At 41.6% G+C, this 18282-nt stretch overlaps 1 protein-coding gene across 1 annotated transcript in view; it reads left to right on the top strand.

The window, feature by feature from the left end:
* The window catches only part of cnksr2a (connector enhancer of kinase suppressor of Ras 2a), a 579431-nt gene that overhangs the window by 132786 nt on the left and 428363 nt on the right, over positions 1 to 18282 (top strand). Inside the window, exon 2 of the mRNA XM_078559925.1 lies at positions 8101 to 8264. Within this exon, the coding sequence (XP_078416051.1) occupies positions 8101 to 8264 (164 nt within the window). The remainder of the gene's footprint in view (positions 1 to 8100; positions 8265 to 18282) is intronic.

Below are 18282 nucleotides of genomic sequence, written 5' to 3'. Positions count from 1 at the left end.
TACCACTTCAGTTGGGGGCAGCTGGTTATTTAAATGGACAGATGCCTCTGCAAATTGCGCATGCCCAAACCCTGTCCTGACTCCAGTCCCACCCCCGCGAAGGTGGGAAATGCCGGGTTTAGGGGCAGAACTTAGAAATTTCGGTCATTTCACAGAGAGCCTCTCAGTCATGTCGAAAATTTGTGCTTCTGAGTTTCCAACTTTTTTCCTTAATTCTTACTGTCTCATTCCTTATTAGGAAATAGTCTGAGTTAACACCTTTCATTGGCTAAGGGCAAGGGTCACCTGGTCTCACTCCACCTCTGTAACTAGAGTCATGTAGGTTGAAGACAAATGTCCATCTCTTATTTCCTGGGCCTCAGGAGTTACATTCCATTGTGAACAAATGATACATTTTCTTTAGCTACAGGAAATTAAGAGCCAATGGTGAATACTGCAATTCAAAGAACATTCCTTGAGTATGTTTAGTTTTTGATATTAATTGATCTGACTTTATGTGGGCAACGAAAACCTGCCTCAGAAGCAACATTTTCCATTTGCGGAACCCAGCGCTAGCTGCTAAACATTTCCGGAGACTTGTTCAACTTCTGTTCTGCAACTAATTACTAGAGGTTGGAATATATGAGGAATTGGAAATAAGAACATTGGTTGACTTATTCAGATAAAGTACAAAAAGTTATTTTATTTCACAACGAATAATTTTTAAAAATGCACAGTGATCCTATTTTACATCTAATTAAAGAGTAAGAAGTGAGAAAAGCAATTAAAGGTGGATATCAGGGAAGTGATATCGCTTCTGTTTTGCGTAGATAAAACAGTGGCTTTGCTTCAAAAACAAAGGTTTTGCCTATTCTTCATACTCACCCCACTATTGGTGGGTATACCTTCAGCTCCTGAATTCTCTCCGTAACCCCAGTGATCACCATATTCCTTAAAATCCACCTCTTGGACTAAGCTTTTGACCAGTGCGCCTAATAGCCCCTCTGTTAGCTTGTTATCCGTTTTTTTGGTTATATATCTTTGAATCCCCTTGGGATGTTTTTCTTCATGAAAATTATTTTCTCAATATGTTGTTGGAGGCTGCAACTTTCTGTTAAATTTGAGCCTGGTGACTGATCTTCATAGATGAGAAATGGTATGGAAAATTTTTAAACAGCACAGAACTGTCATGTATGGAAAACAAAATATATATACCTGTAAAGTTCTAGGAATTAGCACTTTGTCAATGTAGTTAGATGTTAATTGCTACTGGGTTTTTATAGGTATTGGTGTTTAACTGTTATAAATGTTAAGAAGCGCAGTGTGAGGACTGATCCTTGTGGGAGCCCATTGTTGGTTATGCGAGGGTGGCTGATTTAATCTCAAAGGTGCACACGGACTGCCAGTTGCTGATCATGGAGGTGATTAGGTGTGGGCTTTTCACATTGATGATTTTGGAGAGTGTCGACAGAGTGCCTGTGCGCCGCTCTGTGTCACAGGCACAGGATTAATCAAGAAAGGTGGTTCCTGTTTTCGGCCCTTTCTGAAAACGAGCCTGAATATGTGAGGTCAGTGACAGGATCTGCTTGGAGCAGTTGCAACCTATGCGAAAACCTGCCTATTGCTGCTTCCAGAGTGGGACTCAGTCTGTTTAGCAGGAGGTGTTCCAGTACCTTGTATGTTATTGAGAGCTGGGCGATGGGGCAGCAGCTGCGTGGATCTTCGAAAAGCTTCCCTGGATTAGCAGTGGCCACTAACTAGGATTGGCACCAGATGTTTGGAGTGGCGCATGGGCTATGGATGTTGATAAACAGCATTGCTAGCCACTTCCTTCCCTGTGATCTGATGTTCCTCGGAAATTCTGGGTTAATCCCATCAACTCCTGCTGCTTTGCCTGACTTGGTTGCCGTCAGGGCGCTGTCCACTTCCTTTCGTAATTAAGGGCTTGAGAAGTCAATCTGCTGTAGGGCAGTATTGACAGTCTGTATCAGGGCTGTTTTTACCATCAGCTTATCTTCCCCGCTGGCCAGCATGAGAGTATATTAGGAGCTGCTTTGAAGCCGTGGCATCAGCGTTGATTCTGGGCTGCTGGTGTGGCTGTTTCTTGGCTGCTTCCACGTTTTCGGCTTGAGTGCCAGTGATATACCAGTGAACCCCCACCCCAGCCATAAATTCATGGCTCTTCATGTATGTTGATGACTTGGCCCTAGCTTTCCAGGCTAAAGAACTTCTAGTATTGAGAAAACACTCAGTGAAGATCTATGTTCTCTGGAAGCCTACTTCAGAAAATGGAGACTTTGACCAAACACTGCCAAGAATGTGATTTCAGCTTTCCATCTGTGTAACTCAAAAGCCAGGAAAGAACTTCTTGTCCAGTTCTGTGACTGACCATTCACTCATGACCCAATGCCAAAGCGCCTTGACATCACGCTTGACTGTATATTAACTTACTGGCAATAGTTCCAGAACACTGGAGACAAGGTCAAGACAAGAGTGAAACTGGCAGTTGTCACCTGGGGCAGCACAGCCAACACACCAGGCACTGCTTCACTCACCCTGGTCTACTCAATAGCAGAGTACTGCTGTTCCAGCTCTCAGGAGCCGCCACACAAATGTGATAGATATCCACCTCCAGCAAGTCATGAGGATTGTTTCTGGGACATTGAGACCAACACAGCTTGAGTGGCTTCCTGTACTAGCACATATTGAACCTTCTGATATCTGCAGGGAAAACGTGCTTTTCAAAGATAACCACTAGCTAATGGCGAAAGAATCACTCTAATTGACACAGGACCTCAAGAAAACCCCACGCACTAGTCTGAAATCCCATAGCTCCTTCTAGAACATGCTCCACACCATATAAATTGACAACAGCCCCATTTCTCGATGGCACACCTCCCAGTCAACTATAAACATTACCAACCACAACCTGGTCACTGACCTGAGTGGTAAACTCCCAGGTTTCAGCCTTCCATGGAAAATCTGAAGAACCCTCAAAGCCTGTCCACCATCTACAAGGCACAAGTCAGGAGTGTAATGGAATACTCCTCACTTGCCTGGATGAGTGCGGCTCCCACAACACTCGAAGCTCAACATCATCCAGGACAAAGCAGCCTGCTTGATTGACACCACATCTACTCACTCCCTCCACCTCTGACGCACAGTAGTAGCAGTGTGTACCATCTACAAGATGCACTGCAGGAATCCACCAAGTCTCCTTCGACAGCACCTTCCAAACTCACGACCACTATCATCTAGGACAAGGACAGCAGGTAGATGGGAACACCGCCACCTGTAAGTTCCCCTCCAAGTCACTCACCACCCTGACTTGGAAATATATTGCCGTTGCTTCACTGTCGCTGGATCAAAACCCTGAAACTCCCTTCCTAACAGCACTGTGGGTGTACCTACACCACATGAACTGCAGCGGTTCAAGAAAGCGGCTCACCACCAACTTCTGAGAGGTAACTAGGGATGGGCAGTACATGCTGGCCCAGCCAGTGAAGCCCACACCCTGTGAATGAATAAAAAAAAAGCTAATATACAGTCCAGGGTGATGTAACGGTGTTATGGCATTGGGTTGCGAGTGAGTGGTCAGTCACAGAGCTGGACAAGAAGTTCGTTCCTGGCTTTTGAGTTGTTAAGATGGAAAGCTGAAATGACAGTCTTGGCAGTGTTTGGTCAAAGTCTACATTTTCTGAAGCAGGCTTCCAGAGAGCATTGATCTTCACTGAGTGTTTTCTCAATGAGGACCAACCAGCAAAGACATTGTCACTTGCTCCACAAGTTGAACATGAGGAGCAGCTGAAATTGTGACTGTGGCCATCCAAGTCAGATCATTGCCCACATCCTGAACTTCTGCCCTAAGAGATCCATTCCTGGTGGCATCAATACCATTCACTGCATCAGCTGAAGTTGTTTAATGGACTGTTAACTTTGACATCAAACTATAACTGCTTCCCTAGCCATACAAATGAAAATAAGTGTTTTATTGCTTATAATTGCCTTGTACTACCACAGGCTGTTGTATGATAATGTATGTTTTGTTTTCTAGGACAATACAATGTATAACTATTTGTTTGGTCACACTTTGTAAATAAATCATGTTTACCATTTCTAGTCTCAAAATGTCAAGAAAACAGATTTTTTTCACATTGGTTAGTACAACGTATTAATACGTACCTGGAAGTGAGACTACAAAACTGTAATAACTGAAAATGCTGAAAATATTCAGCATGAACAGCTTTCAGCAGCAGCTGTTCATAATTCTGCCTCCTCTAGACCCATCATTTGTTTCTTAACTTGTCTCAGTGCCATTCTCTTTGGCCTTGCACCATCGTCTGTTTTGTCATTTAACCTCACCCGCCTTCCACCCTATCACAGACCTCCCCTTTTTGATTCTTTTTCCCACCCACTCCCTTTCACTTGCTTAAAATTTGTTACATTTCTAACTTTTCCCAGTTCTGCTGAAATGTCACTGTCCTGAAACATTAACTCTGTTTCTCCCTCCACAGTTGCTGCCAGGTCTGCTGAGTATTTCCAGCGCTTCCTTTTTTTATTTCAGATTTCCAGCATTTGCAGTATTTTATTTATGTTTCTACAAAGCTGTACCTTTGTTTTTAAGGAATTTTATCATGTGTCACTGCCCCCTCCATGTTTTGGATTACTGCTTTGTATCTGAGAACTAGGTGTTCTCAAAGGGAGGGGATCTTAATACAGTAGGCTGATTGTTCACCAGCACTGTTATCACTCTGAGTATGAAATTGGCCTTAATTACTTCTGTAATGCACAGCATTCATACATCTTTAACACTGCGATAATTACTAAAAATGTCTTCTTTAAAAAAACAAATATTAGGTGACACACTGAAGATGTGTGTAACTTGCTGCTAATTAATCTGAATGCCATAGATTAAGGAGTGTCAGGAAACTCAGTTGAACCAAGGCTGCATAAGGACACTAGAATTAACTTTAGCTGGCCTTGGCCAGGGAGGAGAGAATCACTCCTGGTTTGAGCTCCTGATTACTGCTTGGTCACTGCTGCTGAAATGTGCATGGTTGGGTGTTAGAGGAGGTTTAGGGTTGGGATTCCCCTCCCACTTGAGTAACCTGTCTTGGCTCACATATAAATCACTTGGGTGAATGAGATACTGGAGAGTGCCAGCTGGGCACGCAGAAAACCAGAAGTCAGCACCTTTAGAAGGGAAGAAGGAAAATAGCAGGGGAAGAAGGATGAAAAATATGTAATTTCAAAGATTTGGAAGTTATCAAATTTCTCTTCAGTGATTTTACCCAACCATTAACGATTGTCTCTTTTCTGTATGGCTTATAATGTTTTTATTTTTCTAAGATGTTTCTGTTTTCCACTCACACTGTACCATATCCTGGCTAGCAAAGGGTTAAAACAAAGGTACAGTACTACCCTGTCCCTGTCGCTGTGAGTTCTTTGAGATTTACTAGGGTAACTGTCCTATTTTATTTTGCATCCTTCTACTGCCTCGCCCATCAGGGAATGTCTGACTTCTGTTAGGTACCATTCCCCTGATGACTAATAGTAACTATGAACTCATTGTTTGATAAAATTGTGAGTACAGACTCTAATTCTACTGCATGGTATACTAGGCCTCTACTGTATCACATCCTGAATTGATTGCCAATTTTAATTTTTTATAAGTTCCATCATAGTGCAAAGCCTTGTAGAATCAACACAGCAGTTTTTACAGGATGGCGAGTCAATGGCCTGGATTTTCACTGAGTTGGAATGATTTCATATCCCTTTAAATATGGCGGCGGGTCCAAAATCTGGGATTCCCGACCCCATTCCCAGGCTATCTGATTTTCGGGAGTGCCTTTAAAGGGTCCGAGCTGGTTCCTGACAAAAGTCTGCATCCAGCACTCCCAACCTGCCCTCCACAATTTTCATGGAGTTGGGCAAGGTTTTCAAAGAGATGCAATTCACGGCCGTTCAGATGAGTCATGAACCCTAGTCCACATGACGGGACCTTTTAAAAGATAAGTTCAAAAGGTCCTTCTCATGCCCCCAAGCCAATCTCTGCCCTTCCACTAACTCCCTATGGATGCTCATGCCCCCTGTTATAAGCTATGGCATTTCATTGCCCATTGACCCACTATACATTGCCTAGAACCAATGAACTCTGTAGTGACAGGAGGATGTATAAAAAGAAGCTTCAAAAAAAGTAATTCATCCATAAATTCCTCCTATGTTGAAAAAAAAAATCATTTCACTACAAGCTAATAAGTGTCAATCATCCTGACTCTTTAAAGTATCAATAACAAAACCCACAAACCCATTGAAACCACTTAATGTTGTGTAAACAAGCACTGTGAAATTGACAACACAGATAAGAGAGCCTGAGATGTCAGTCAAACAATATTTTTTCTGGGTCTCAGGTGTTTTAGCACCCTAATGGTTATCAGGGCTGTCATCCAAGCATACATAATGAGGCTTGGCTGAGTGCCCAACCACTTGTTGAAATACCTGTGTCCCAGAGAAGACATTGTCTGACTGACAGCTCAGGCTGCCTGACCTGTGCTGTCATTTTCACAATGTTTGTTTACACAACATTAAGTGGTTTCAAGGATTTGTGGTTTTTGTTATTGATACTTTAAAGGGTCTGGTTGATTGACACTTTTATTAGCTTGTAGCGAAACCACTTTTTTCAGCGTTGGAGAAAATTATGAATGAAATACTGTTTTTTTTTTAAAGCTTTTTTAAACACATCCTACTGCCACTACAGGGTTCATTGGTTCTAGAAAGTGTATTGTGGGTCAATGGGCATGGAAGTGCCAAAGCTTGACATTGGGGGAATGAGGGACCATAGAGAGTGGGTGGAAATGCAGAAGTTGGCATAAGGGGCATGAGAAACCAAGAGGAATGGGTAGAAGGGCAGAGCTTTGCATGGTGTTATCAGAAGCCATGGGTGGTGTGGGAAGGGGCATGAGGTGGCATGGATGGGGCATGGGGTGTGTTTGGAGGCTGGGTGGGTGAGAGGGTGAGGGGGATTTGGCTTGGAGGGCCTTTTTGTGTCTTTATTTTAACTGGGACAAAGTCCCACTGCACCAAGGCAGGCCTTTTAAACAGACCACCTCCACACCCAGCAGCCCCTGTGGCTGTCTCCAAATCTTTTCCCGGGTTGGCTGGCCTGACTCCAGCCCACATTCGCCACCCCAGCACCCCAACAATGAAGATCCTGCCTTTGCAGACACTTTCTTCTGAGGTAGGCAGGCCGAGCCGAGAAGTTTCCCAACACCCGCTAACTACCCCGAGGCTGAAAATCCAGGGCAATATGTCTGTTGTTTTTGCTGGCTTTTGACCTTTTTAAAACCTTTATTTTTGTGGCTATCCTTTGAAAAAGAGACTTATTTTTATATAGCACCTTTCACGGCTTCAGGATGCTTCATTGAACTTTACAATCAATGATGTACCTTTTTGAGGTGGTCACTATTATAATGAAGGAAAGACAGCAGCTAATTTACACACAGCAAGATCCCGCAAACAGTGGTGTTATAATAACTGATGATATGTTCCCAGATGTTAATTGAGGTATGAATATTGGCCAAGACATGGGGTGAACTCCCCTAGTCCTTGAATAGTGCCATCTGAGAGGGCAGGTTGGCCTATGGTTTAATGTCTCAACCAAAAGACTTCACCTCTGACAGTGCAGCATTCCCTTAGTTCTACACTGAAGTATCAACCTAGATCTTGTCTCACAACCTTCTGAGTAAGAGGCCAGAGTGCTACTATTGAACCACAGCTGGTTTAAGTGATGAAAGATTTAACATACAGTTTGAGATTCGGTTTTAAACATATGTTTTCTAACTTCCACAGTATCAGCTGTATTGCAACTGAATTTATGACCTACAAAGCAGTTATATTACTGTAGCTCAGTGGATTAAAATCTATTAGCTGTGGAGTAAGAAGTGCCACGGGGAAATTAAAACTATATAAATATTTGCAGATTTTATTTGCTGTCACACATAACTCCATATTGATTTCAGATAACTAACCTACAAGAGAAGTGTAGCTCTACTGGGACATGCCATCTATTTAAATTTATATTTTACCGTAGGTTTAATTTTTTTTTCTATTCATAACTATTAGGCCTTGATGACTGCCTGCAGCAATACATTAAGAACTTTGAGAGGGAAAAAGTCAGTGGAGATCAACTTCTGCGTATCACTCACCAGGAACTAGAAGAGCTTGGGGTCACTCGTATTGGCCACCAGGAACTTATTCTAGAGGCAGTGGACCTGTTGTGCGCTTTGGTAAGTACAACCTCTTTGCCTTTTATCAGTCTGTTTTAGGAAATGTATTTCAAACTGGTAAGCCTTCAGAAAACACAGTGTTCCATTGAAATGAAAAAAAATTGTAGGGTTATGGGGAAAGAATGGGGGAATGGGGCTAATTAGATAGATCATTCAGAGAGCCCAAATGAACTGAGGTCTCCTTCTGTGCTGTAAAATTCGATCATTATCTTGTAACATGAAGCAACAAATGGTACAGGCATGAGTAAGAAAACTTAGAAATTGAAGTCAGGAGCCATTTTTCTCTTTCCCCCAACCCTCCACTTTTTTTTTAGGCTGTGATGATGGATTGCTACATGATGAAGTGTAGGTTTACAATGTTAGGTCTTCAAGTACAATAGATTTTGGAAATTGGAAGGTTTTTCAGATTTCACAATCATTTTATCTTCTGTGTCTTAAATGCATTTTTTTAAGGTCCGGTGAGGAACATAATTTGTCAACAAGGTTGTTATGTTACTAATCTGTATTTACAAGTGCTAGCGGAAAATAGGTAAGAATTGTCCGAAATAGGTTTTAGCACGTTTTGTTCAACAATCCAATACTTAATGTGATGTTCTGTAATCCGCTCATCACCAGTTGGATCTCTTTCACAGTATTGATTTTTAAAGTCGCTCAAAGTCAAAATAACATTTCAAAATTTGCAGATGACACAAAACTTGGAAGTATTGTGAACTGTGAGAAGGATAGCAATAGACTTAGGACATAGATAGGTAGGTGGAATGGGTGGACACTAGGCAGATGAAATTTAATTCAGAGAAGTGTAAAGTGATACATTCTGGTAGGAAGAATGAGGAGAGGCAATATAAATTAAAGGGCACAATTCTAAAGGGGGTGCAGGAACACAAAGACCAGGGGTGAGGGGGATGTATGTGCACAGTTAGTCACCTTCGGGAAGATCATGGAAATGGGCAGACCTCAGAAACAATTGGGGTCGGGGCCCAGAAATGGTTCAGGCCTGCAATTAAAAACGATATCAACAACAACAACTTATATTTATATAGTGCCTTTACTGTAATGAAACATCCCAAGGCGCTTCACAGGAAAATTATAAAACAAAGCATGACACCAAGCCACAAAATAAGATGTTAGATCAAAAACTTGGTCAAAGAGGTAAGCTTTATGGAGTGTCTTATAGGAGGAATGCGAGGTGGAGAGGTGTACAGAAGGTATTTCGGAGCTGGCAGCCTAAATGGCTGAGGGCATGGCCACCAATGATGGAGCAATTGTAATTGGGAATCCACAAGAAGTCAGAATTATAGGAGCACAGATATCTCAGGGAATTGTGGGGCTGGAGGAGATGACAGAGTTAGGGATGCATAAGGCACAGAGAGATTTGAAAATAAGGATGAGAATTTCAAAATCAAGGTGCTGCTTGACAGGGAGCCAATGTAGGTCAACGAGCACAGGGGTCATGGGAATGGGATTTGGTGCGAGTTAAGACATGGGCAACAGAGTTTTAAACAACCTCAAGTTACGGAGACCAGCCAGGAGTGTGTTAGAATAGTTGACTCTAGAAGTAACGCAGGCTTGGATGAGGGTTTCAGCTGCAGATGAGTTGAGGCAGGGACAAAGCCGGGCGATTTTACGGAAGTAGAAACAGGTGGTTTTAGTGATGGCACACATACGAGGTTGGAAACTGATCTCCGGATCAAATGTCCTTTCAAACTTCACTTTAAGGAGAACCTAGCTTCTCCAATCTTTCCATGTAACTGAAGTACTCCATCCCTGGATCCAAGATTGTGAACAGACTGGCTTGATCTCAGACTGTTGCCAGGGAGATTGATGGAGTTGATAGTTAGGGAACAGAGTTTGGAATGGAGACCAAAGACAGTAGCTTCAGTCTTCCCAATATTTAATTTGAGGAAAGTTTTGCTCATCCAGTACTGGAGGAAAGCAGCCTGATAACGTTGGTAAGATTCCACCCTTAGAGTTCAAAAGCAAAGAAGTTGGTGAATCTTGATAAAACACTGATTTGCCCTCAGCTGACGTGTTGTGTCCATTTCTGGCCACCATACTCTAGGAAGGATGTAATGGCTTTAGTTAGGGTGCAGAAAAGATTTATGGGAATGGATCCAGGGATGGGAGTTACTTGGAAAGATTGGAGAAGCTGAGTTCTCCTTAAAGAGAAGGTTGAGAGGGGATTTGATAGAGGTGTTCAGAATCATGAGGGATCTATACAGAGTAGATAGAGAGAACTTATTCCCATTAGTGGAAGGGTTGAGAACCAGAGGATATTGATTTAATATATTATTGGCAAAAGAACCAATGGCTCCATTAGTAAAAGCTTTTTACACAACGAGTGGTTAGGACCTGAATGCACTGTGTGAAAGTATGGTGGAGGCTGATTCAATTATGTTTTCTAAAGGGAATTAGATATCACCTGAAGAGAAAGATTTACAGGTCTGCAGGGTCAGGGCAGGGTAGTGGGACTAGCAGAGTTGCTCTTGCAGAGAAAAGGACAAGCCAGTCGGCCCCCTGTGCTGTAACCATGCTATGATTCTATGAATATCCATCAATAATGAAGCAGCAAAATAACCTCAATATTAAGGTTCCTCCAGGTAACCATCTGAGGAATATAATATAGAAATGACAGAAAATATGAACGGCACAGCAATAAAATTAAAGGAGATGATTGACAGCATACCCTCATGGCTAAATTGAATCAATAATCCTGCAAAATTAATTTTAAAAGTTCTCATATATAACATAATTGATAAGTTACGAAGTAAGGTGCAGGCTAGATACTCAATGGGCAGAATTTTGCCCTTGGCTGCCAACGTGATCGGCCCTGCACCGCGATTTAACGCAGGCGGGCCAGTTAAGGCATGCCCTGTGTGCGAGCGGCAGCGCTGAGGGAGGAAGAGGGCGACTCGAGCCTAGTGCGCAGTTCACCCATACCCGAGAAAGAGCGCTTCAATTTCCCTGAGGCACAGGGCAGCCCCGGGGAGATTGAAGTGCTGTGTAAAAAAAAATGAAGAGAATAAAAATTTAATAAAGCATGTCCCCTCTCCTGACTTTGTCACATGAGCTGGGACGTGTTTTAAATTCAAAAATAAAAGTTTTTATTTAATGTTTATTTGCTTTAGGAAACCTCGTCCTGTTTGTGGATGAGGTTTCCTAAAAAAATATAAAGGCCGCTTGGCCTTTTCCCTGCCCGCCCCCTGTTAGGTTGGACAGGCAGCGTAAATTTGAATTTAATTAGATTGTTAATGGTCTTAATAGGCCTTTTAATTATTGGCGGGCGCATGCCCGATATCATCGTGTGTCATTTTACACTCGGGCGTGTTGGGCACGTGCCCGCATTGCCAAGCGTAATATTCTGCCCATGTGTAATAATATAAGAAAGGAAGACATGTTGGCATATCAATGATTCTACTTCGCCCTTTTAATCTTCTGAGTGAAAACTTTGTATAAATGCTCTCCTAACAACTAAGAAGTAAGAAAAAGTGCCTGAATACTTAGCCTTTTGCATATTTTATCTATTTAACTTTGGCCTGCTGCTCTCCAATTACTTTTTGAGAGAATTTGCATTGCATCAACTTCTATTACTCAGAACCTGTTCTGCCTGTCAGCCAGTTTTCTGTGCATGGTGGGGAAGGCTGTGTTTTTCTTAATCTCTAGTCCAGCTTGTGGTTTGTTATCTTTAAATCATTTCTGCGTTTATGTTCTAACTTAATTATACCCTTTGTGCTTCATAGCATTTTGACAACTTATATCGTAACCCTCAATATTTTCTCTAGTTAGAACAAGCTCCCCGGCCATCTGAACTTGGTGGGCAGCCTTTTTAGGGCACAGTTATTTTAAATTCTTTTATGATTTGGAACCTTCTGGTCATGCGTCTAGCTATAAAAAAAAAATTGCAACAGATAGTCCACTTGCATATGTAGCTGATTTTTTTGACTAACACATTAAAAATGTTACAAATAGGTGCTCTGGTTGTTGGCCCTGCCCTTACCTGTGGAGCATTCCGCATATCATGCCGTCACTGTTCTCCATTAGAAGGGAGGAAAAATCGGCAAACATCATCCGAGATTTTCCAGGATGGAGTTAAGGCACAGATTGGTGATGATCTCATTTTCCACCTGCTCCTTGCAGTCTCTAGAAAAACATCCCCTTACTTTTAGAAGTTAATTGACAAATCACGATTGCCTTTGTCAAACAGGTTATGTGTGTGGCATCCATGATGTAAGCTTTCTTAAATTCACATGTTATCCAGGAGAAATGTGCATGCATGGAGGGTTGAAACTTTGTACAGCTCAGACAGAAAAATCTGTTATACCGTATCACTGTTAGATTTTGGGTTATTTTGTGTTCTCTTTCTTTTGTAAATGATAGAAATAAAAATTGGGCAGTTCTATAATGGGCAGGCAATCCCCCTACCTGATTCACTAATTGGTGCAGAAATTGCCCATCTCTTATCAAAATTAAAGCTTTTACTTTTTATTGAATTTGTCTAGTCTGGGTCCAACAATTAATCCTGATTATTAGGTACAGGAGAGTATTTGAATAATCAGTACCTTTTCTGTCAATCCAGAACATTGAAATTTTCATTGTGACATGCCATTAGCAGAGAAAAAAATAACTGATCAGATGTAGTTACAACTAAAAAGGTTAATAAAAGATAGGAATTATATATGTTCTGAAAGGTATTAGCTTCACTTTTTCAAACTTAAGAGTTATTCTGTGAATTCTGACTAATGAAACCATAAGTGTTGCTTTCAAATTGATTACTTTCTTTTGGAATAGAACAGTTTATGTGGTGGAAAAGATTAAGTTTCCTTCTGTTCTTTGATAAACAGAATGAAGTCTTAATGTGGCTTCTTCAGAATGCGGTGATTCAAAAGTGCTCAGAGGTTGATACGTTTCAATATAAATTGTGGATGTTGATGACAGCTTAATATCTAGCAATGGTGTTGGACATTTATCTAGGTCCTCCAATATAAAAGTATTTTTCCCAAAGAGGACAAGCAAACAAACGAATTATGTTTTCATGCTTCAGTAAACTATGGTGTTGAGAGTTGTCTTATCGCTTGCTTTCCTACATCTGAGCTATCCTCAAATGTGAAACTGTAACTTAAGCTGCACAATCACCAGAGTTTTTAACTGAGCCAAGGCACGAGCAAACTGCTTTCAGCAAGTGCAAAACAGGGGACATAAGATACTCCAACTGCCCGTGTTCAGAGTTGTAGTGCCTCAAGATCCCCCATTTTTTGTGATTAATTAAGGACCTGCTGCCATTTATAATTTATTTACCTTTCCTATTTGAACCTTTTTAAAATGAAAGACCGAAATGACTGTTATTCCTAATAAATAAGTTCTTCAGATGTTTCAAAGCACTCTATACTGTGAATTGCTTTTGAAATGCTGCTATGCAAATTAGCAGCATTCTTCATCAGTAATATAGCACAGCAATGAGCTGAGTGACCAGTACTCTGTTAATTTTTGGTTGGACCTGCTGGTCAGGGCACCAAATTAACACCCTGCTGTTGTTTGAATAGTGCCAGGGGATCTTCACCTTGCATTTGAACAGACCTATTTAATATCTCATCTGAGTTTGCAGACCTCTGACAGTGCCTAGATTATGGGCTTAAGTCCCAATGTTGGACGTGAACTGAAAGCAACTGACCCAGAAGTGACGATGCACCAGTTGGCATTGGCCTGAAAGCTGCTCTGGACCAATGAAATCCTGTAAATTGAGCCACCTTAGATGTATTTATCCCAGGCCTCAGAAATGAAAACATGATATACTTATTTAGTGTACACTCATCTCTAAATAACTTCTGTAAAACCAATTGTAAAGGCAGCACATTGGAGCCCTGGTACCCTTCTTTGGAACCTGCTTCCTTTTATCTTAGCATTTAGTCAAATTCAAAGTTTGTTATAGCCACGGAAGAATTTTTAGTTTAAAATTTTATGGTCTGACTTTTTCCTTCGTCAGGCGGGCTTGGCGGGAGTGGGCGGGGGTGGTCAGGGAATCGACTGCCGCCCGCAATAGGCTCCGCACCGCTATTTCACACGGGTGGGCCAATTAAGGCCAGCCCTGTGTGGATCGCAAACGGCAGCGCTGAGCGCCACCTGTGTAGGTGGAGGGAGGAGGGAGAACGGGCCTGGCGCGCAGTTCGCGCATGCATGCGAAATAGCGCTTCAATCTCCCTGAGGCACGGAGCTGTCTCAGGGAGATTGAAGCGCTTTTTAAAAAAATAAAGACATTAAAAATTTAATGAAACATGTCTCCTCATGTGACTGTGTCACAGGAGATGGGACTTGTTTTTATTTTCATAGTAACGTTTTTATTTAATTTGTATTAGCTTTAGGAAACCTCATCCCGCTTATGAATGAGGTTTCCTAAAAAATGTAAAGGCCGCTTGGCCTTTTCGCCTGCCCGGCAACCGTTAGGTTGGATGGGCAGTGTAAACTTCAAGCTAATTAACTCATTAATGGCCTGAATAGGCCTTTCTCTTACTGGCGGACGCGCAGCCGATTCTGGCATGCGCCTGCCGAGCGAAATGTCACGTGAGTGCGCAATGACATCGGGACGCATGCCTGACATCGCGCGTCATATTACATTCGGGCATGTCGGGCGCATGCCTGCACGCCGAAGGTAAAATTCTGGCCTTTAAGTTCATTTATGAATAAGTGCATGGGGGATATTAGACTATTTTGCTGTTCCTGTGTCACTCATAAGAAAATGGCAGTGTCAGTATACAGTTTGCCAGGTTTTTTTGCTTTGTTTTGTTCACTGTACATTACATTCTGAATGTGAACGTGCTAAAATTACTTTTACGTGGAATGGCACTTAACAGCATTTTCTCTGCAACTCAATATCCATCAATTGATCATTCAAAAGAGACAGTTTACTTACCTTTCAATGTACACCTTCATAAATCATCAGTCTCATACTTTCCACATGTTTGATAGGAGCTTTGCATTAAAACATAGGGCCAGATTTTCGCAGAGTTGGGTCAATTCTGGACACTTTTAAAAATGGCAGGCAAAACCTGGAAGTCCCATCCCCATTTCCGACAGATCCAGTTTTTCTCCGAGAGGGGGAAGGTAGCAAGGCGTGAATTGCACAGGATGGAAACCTGAACTCAGCAGGGCCATTTAAGCTTAGTGTTGAGCTCAAACAGGCCCCATTTTGGCTGTTGCAAGAGCCTTAACCTACAGCATAAGAGTCACAAATTGACATGGAGGTGTAAATGCTCTTAAAGGGTAGATAAGATTTGTTTAAGTCTCAAGACTTGATTTTCAAATCCCTCGCTCTTTAAACATGAAAAAAACAGGCTTAAGCTGTCAGTGAGAGTTTTAAAAAAGGCTGCTGCTTTGATTGACAGGCCATTTGGTGTAGGTTAGAAAAAAGCATTACAATCTGTTTATGCAGTTTCAATAGAGGCTTTTATTTACATATCCCTAGGGCGATTATGATTGTGTAACTATGAATGTTTAGCTGAGTTCCAAAAGCTACCATTATCTCAGCAGGGGGTTCTGTGTTCATAGTTTTATTGATAGTTTAAAGAGGCTCTTAAAGCTTTAGCTGTCTTTGGTATGGGTACTGAATAGAAGTGTGTTTGTTTTTATAAGAGATTAACTGCTTGAGGAGATTTAAAAGCCTTGAATGGGTTTCATAAATCAGGCTTTTTTCACCATCAAGTTTGTAGGAGTGAGAGCTGTATTAGATAGTTGGTTTATTTTTTTCACTTCCTCATGGCTCCTGAGATCTGCCATCGTGGATACTGGATGAGTGGCTATGGAGGTGGCAGTGGGTGTTCGAGGAGGCATGGGGATAGGTGTGGGTATGCACTGGTATGGAGATGGCATGGAAGATATGAGGGGGCAAGGGGGTTAGATGGGGTCATTAGTTGGCATGGAGGTGGCAAGGGAATGGATGGATGAGTGATGGGCATGAGGGGTGAAAGCTGGAGGGCCTTACAGCTTCTAAGAAAATGGAACATAGTCCCAGACAATTGAGGAGGGCTTTCTAACCAGTCTGTCTCAGTACTTGGTGCCCCTGTGGCCACCTACAATCTGCTTCCAGGTTTGGCAGGCCCGACTCTAATAACAAACCCCGCCACTCACCCCTCCCTGGAATGAAAATTGGGTTAAACCGAGGCGGCACTGCCGATTCGGGAAATTTCCCAATTCGAGCTACCCGCCTTAGTAGTGAAAATCCAGTCCATAGTTTCACAAGGGTGCTGCATTACTAATTGAAAAGGCTAAGCCTCAGATCAATACTGACCTCTTTGTCACCATTCTCTCCCTATTATTAATTATGTAATGGTGTGCATTTTATTTAATAGGTCTGCTATATGTAAAAAAAAATTTGATATAGCAAGTGTAATTTTATTTTATTCTCTGTATTTCATTTGCTAGTTTGTTCTTTGTTTATGCTGAATCAAGGAGTATTATCAATATTTCAATCAGCAGAGTTAACACAGGCTGAGTCATGGAGTAATTTCATGGCACAAAATGACCACTCAGAACTAACTGCTAACACCCTTCAATAGACTTCTCATGCATGCAGTGAACTTTCCCCGACTTTCTACTGAATCAGTTTGTGGTGTAGTTAACTTAATTAAAGGATTTTTTTTTTTAAACCCACCTGTGATCAGATGCCTGTGCGATTACTCAAACCTTCCCCACATTTTCCTTTTGTTGTGCCAAATAAAATTAGTTATATTAGTGGTTGGGAATCAAATTGCAGCAGTGGGAGGCGGCTGGAATTCCTGCCAATTTCCGTTATCCAGCTGGTGAGGCGATGTTGGTTAAGGTGCCTCGCTCATGGTTGCAATCATACACTCATGCACTGCTCTCTAAAAGTAATACTGCATATGAAATATTTTAAGACGTTAAGATCGATGCCTGTTGAAAAGTATGCTTTGATGTCTTGAAAATTATTTTTGGAAGAAAATTAATTTGGTGCTGCATCTTTGATAGAAGTGTATTCTGTAATGTGTTGGTTGTATTATTTTCTAGTTGGTAATGGTAAGTAACAGCATTTTTCATTAGAGCTGTGCTTAAATGGCCGATAGAACCAGGAGAGTTAATTTGTACCTTCAAATCACTCCAAAACTTCAAAACTATAATAAAATTATTTGTGGACAGATTCTCCATATGCTTCAGTGAGACATTAAGCATGTCAAATTTGTAGGTGCACATTCAGTAACTCTTAAGATCTTAATGGTCACTTTTGGGGGACTGGTGGTACACTGGATCTGAGAGCACTTCATGGTTTTCCACAAGCCCTTTGAGAATTCTGCAACTCTATATTCATTTGCAGTCTGAAATCCTTCCCTTTACTATTTGTCAAGTATGCTTTCAGTCATATAGATAAGCTCCAAAATTCCCCCTCTACCCAACTCAGTCACTCTGCTTCCCTCTTCTCCTTTGACCTTCTTTGAAAGCCACCCATCTGACCCAACTTGTAGTCATCTCTTCTAAAATTCCCTTCCTTAGCAATCCTTAGTTGATTTTTGTCTGACTACTCTTCTGTGAAGCACCGTAGAATGTTGTTCTGCGTTAAAAGCACTATATAAATGGATGCTGTGGTTGCTAAGAGTATGTAAATTTATTATACGGTGGTGGAGGAGGAAAAAAGAACAGTAAGCTAATGCCCCAGTGTTATTGCGTTAAACAATGCTGTATTTGGCACAGTTAATAACGATGCAACAATGTACATCGTCTGTTGGACCCTCTGGTGTAAATTTCAACTTGTAATTTTTATGTACTTACTAATTCATAAATTGCAACCTCAGTTTAGCAGATGAAAAATTTCTGCATGAAGTTGTGGCCCGTGGTTCAGTTGAGTAGTGAGCCACAGCCCCATGTCAAAACCAATCAGTTTGTACCTGATGCCAAGATAGACTAATGGATTTCCTGTTTTTGCCTATTATTGTTTAGGACCCTAAGGAGACGATAGCTGCTCAGTTACGTCTCTTTAGTAAAATCTAAATTATGTTTGCACAACTTTTTTCTTTAAAAG

This window comes from Cetorhinus maximus, chromosome 16, assembly GCF_964194155.1.
Source record: "Cetorhinus maximus chromosome 16, sCetMax3.hap1.1, whole genome shotgun sequence".
Classification (NCBI taxonomy): domain Eukaryota; kingdom Metazoa; phylum Chordata; class Chondrichthyes; order Lamniformes; family Cetorhinidae; genus Cetorhinus; species Cetorhinus maximus.
Note: the sequence above shows the minus strand (reverse complement) of the source record. Positions and strands in the feature narration are given on the sequence as shown.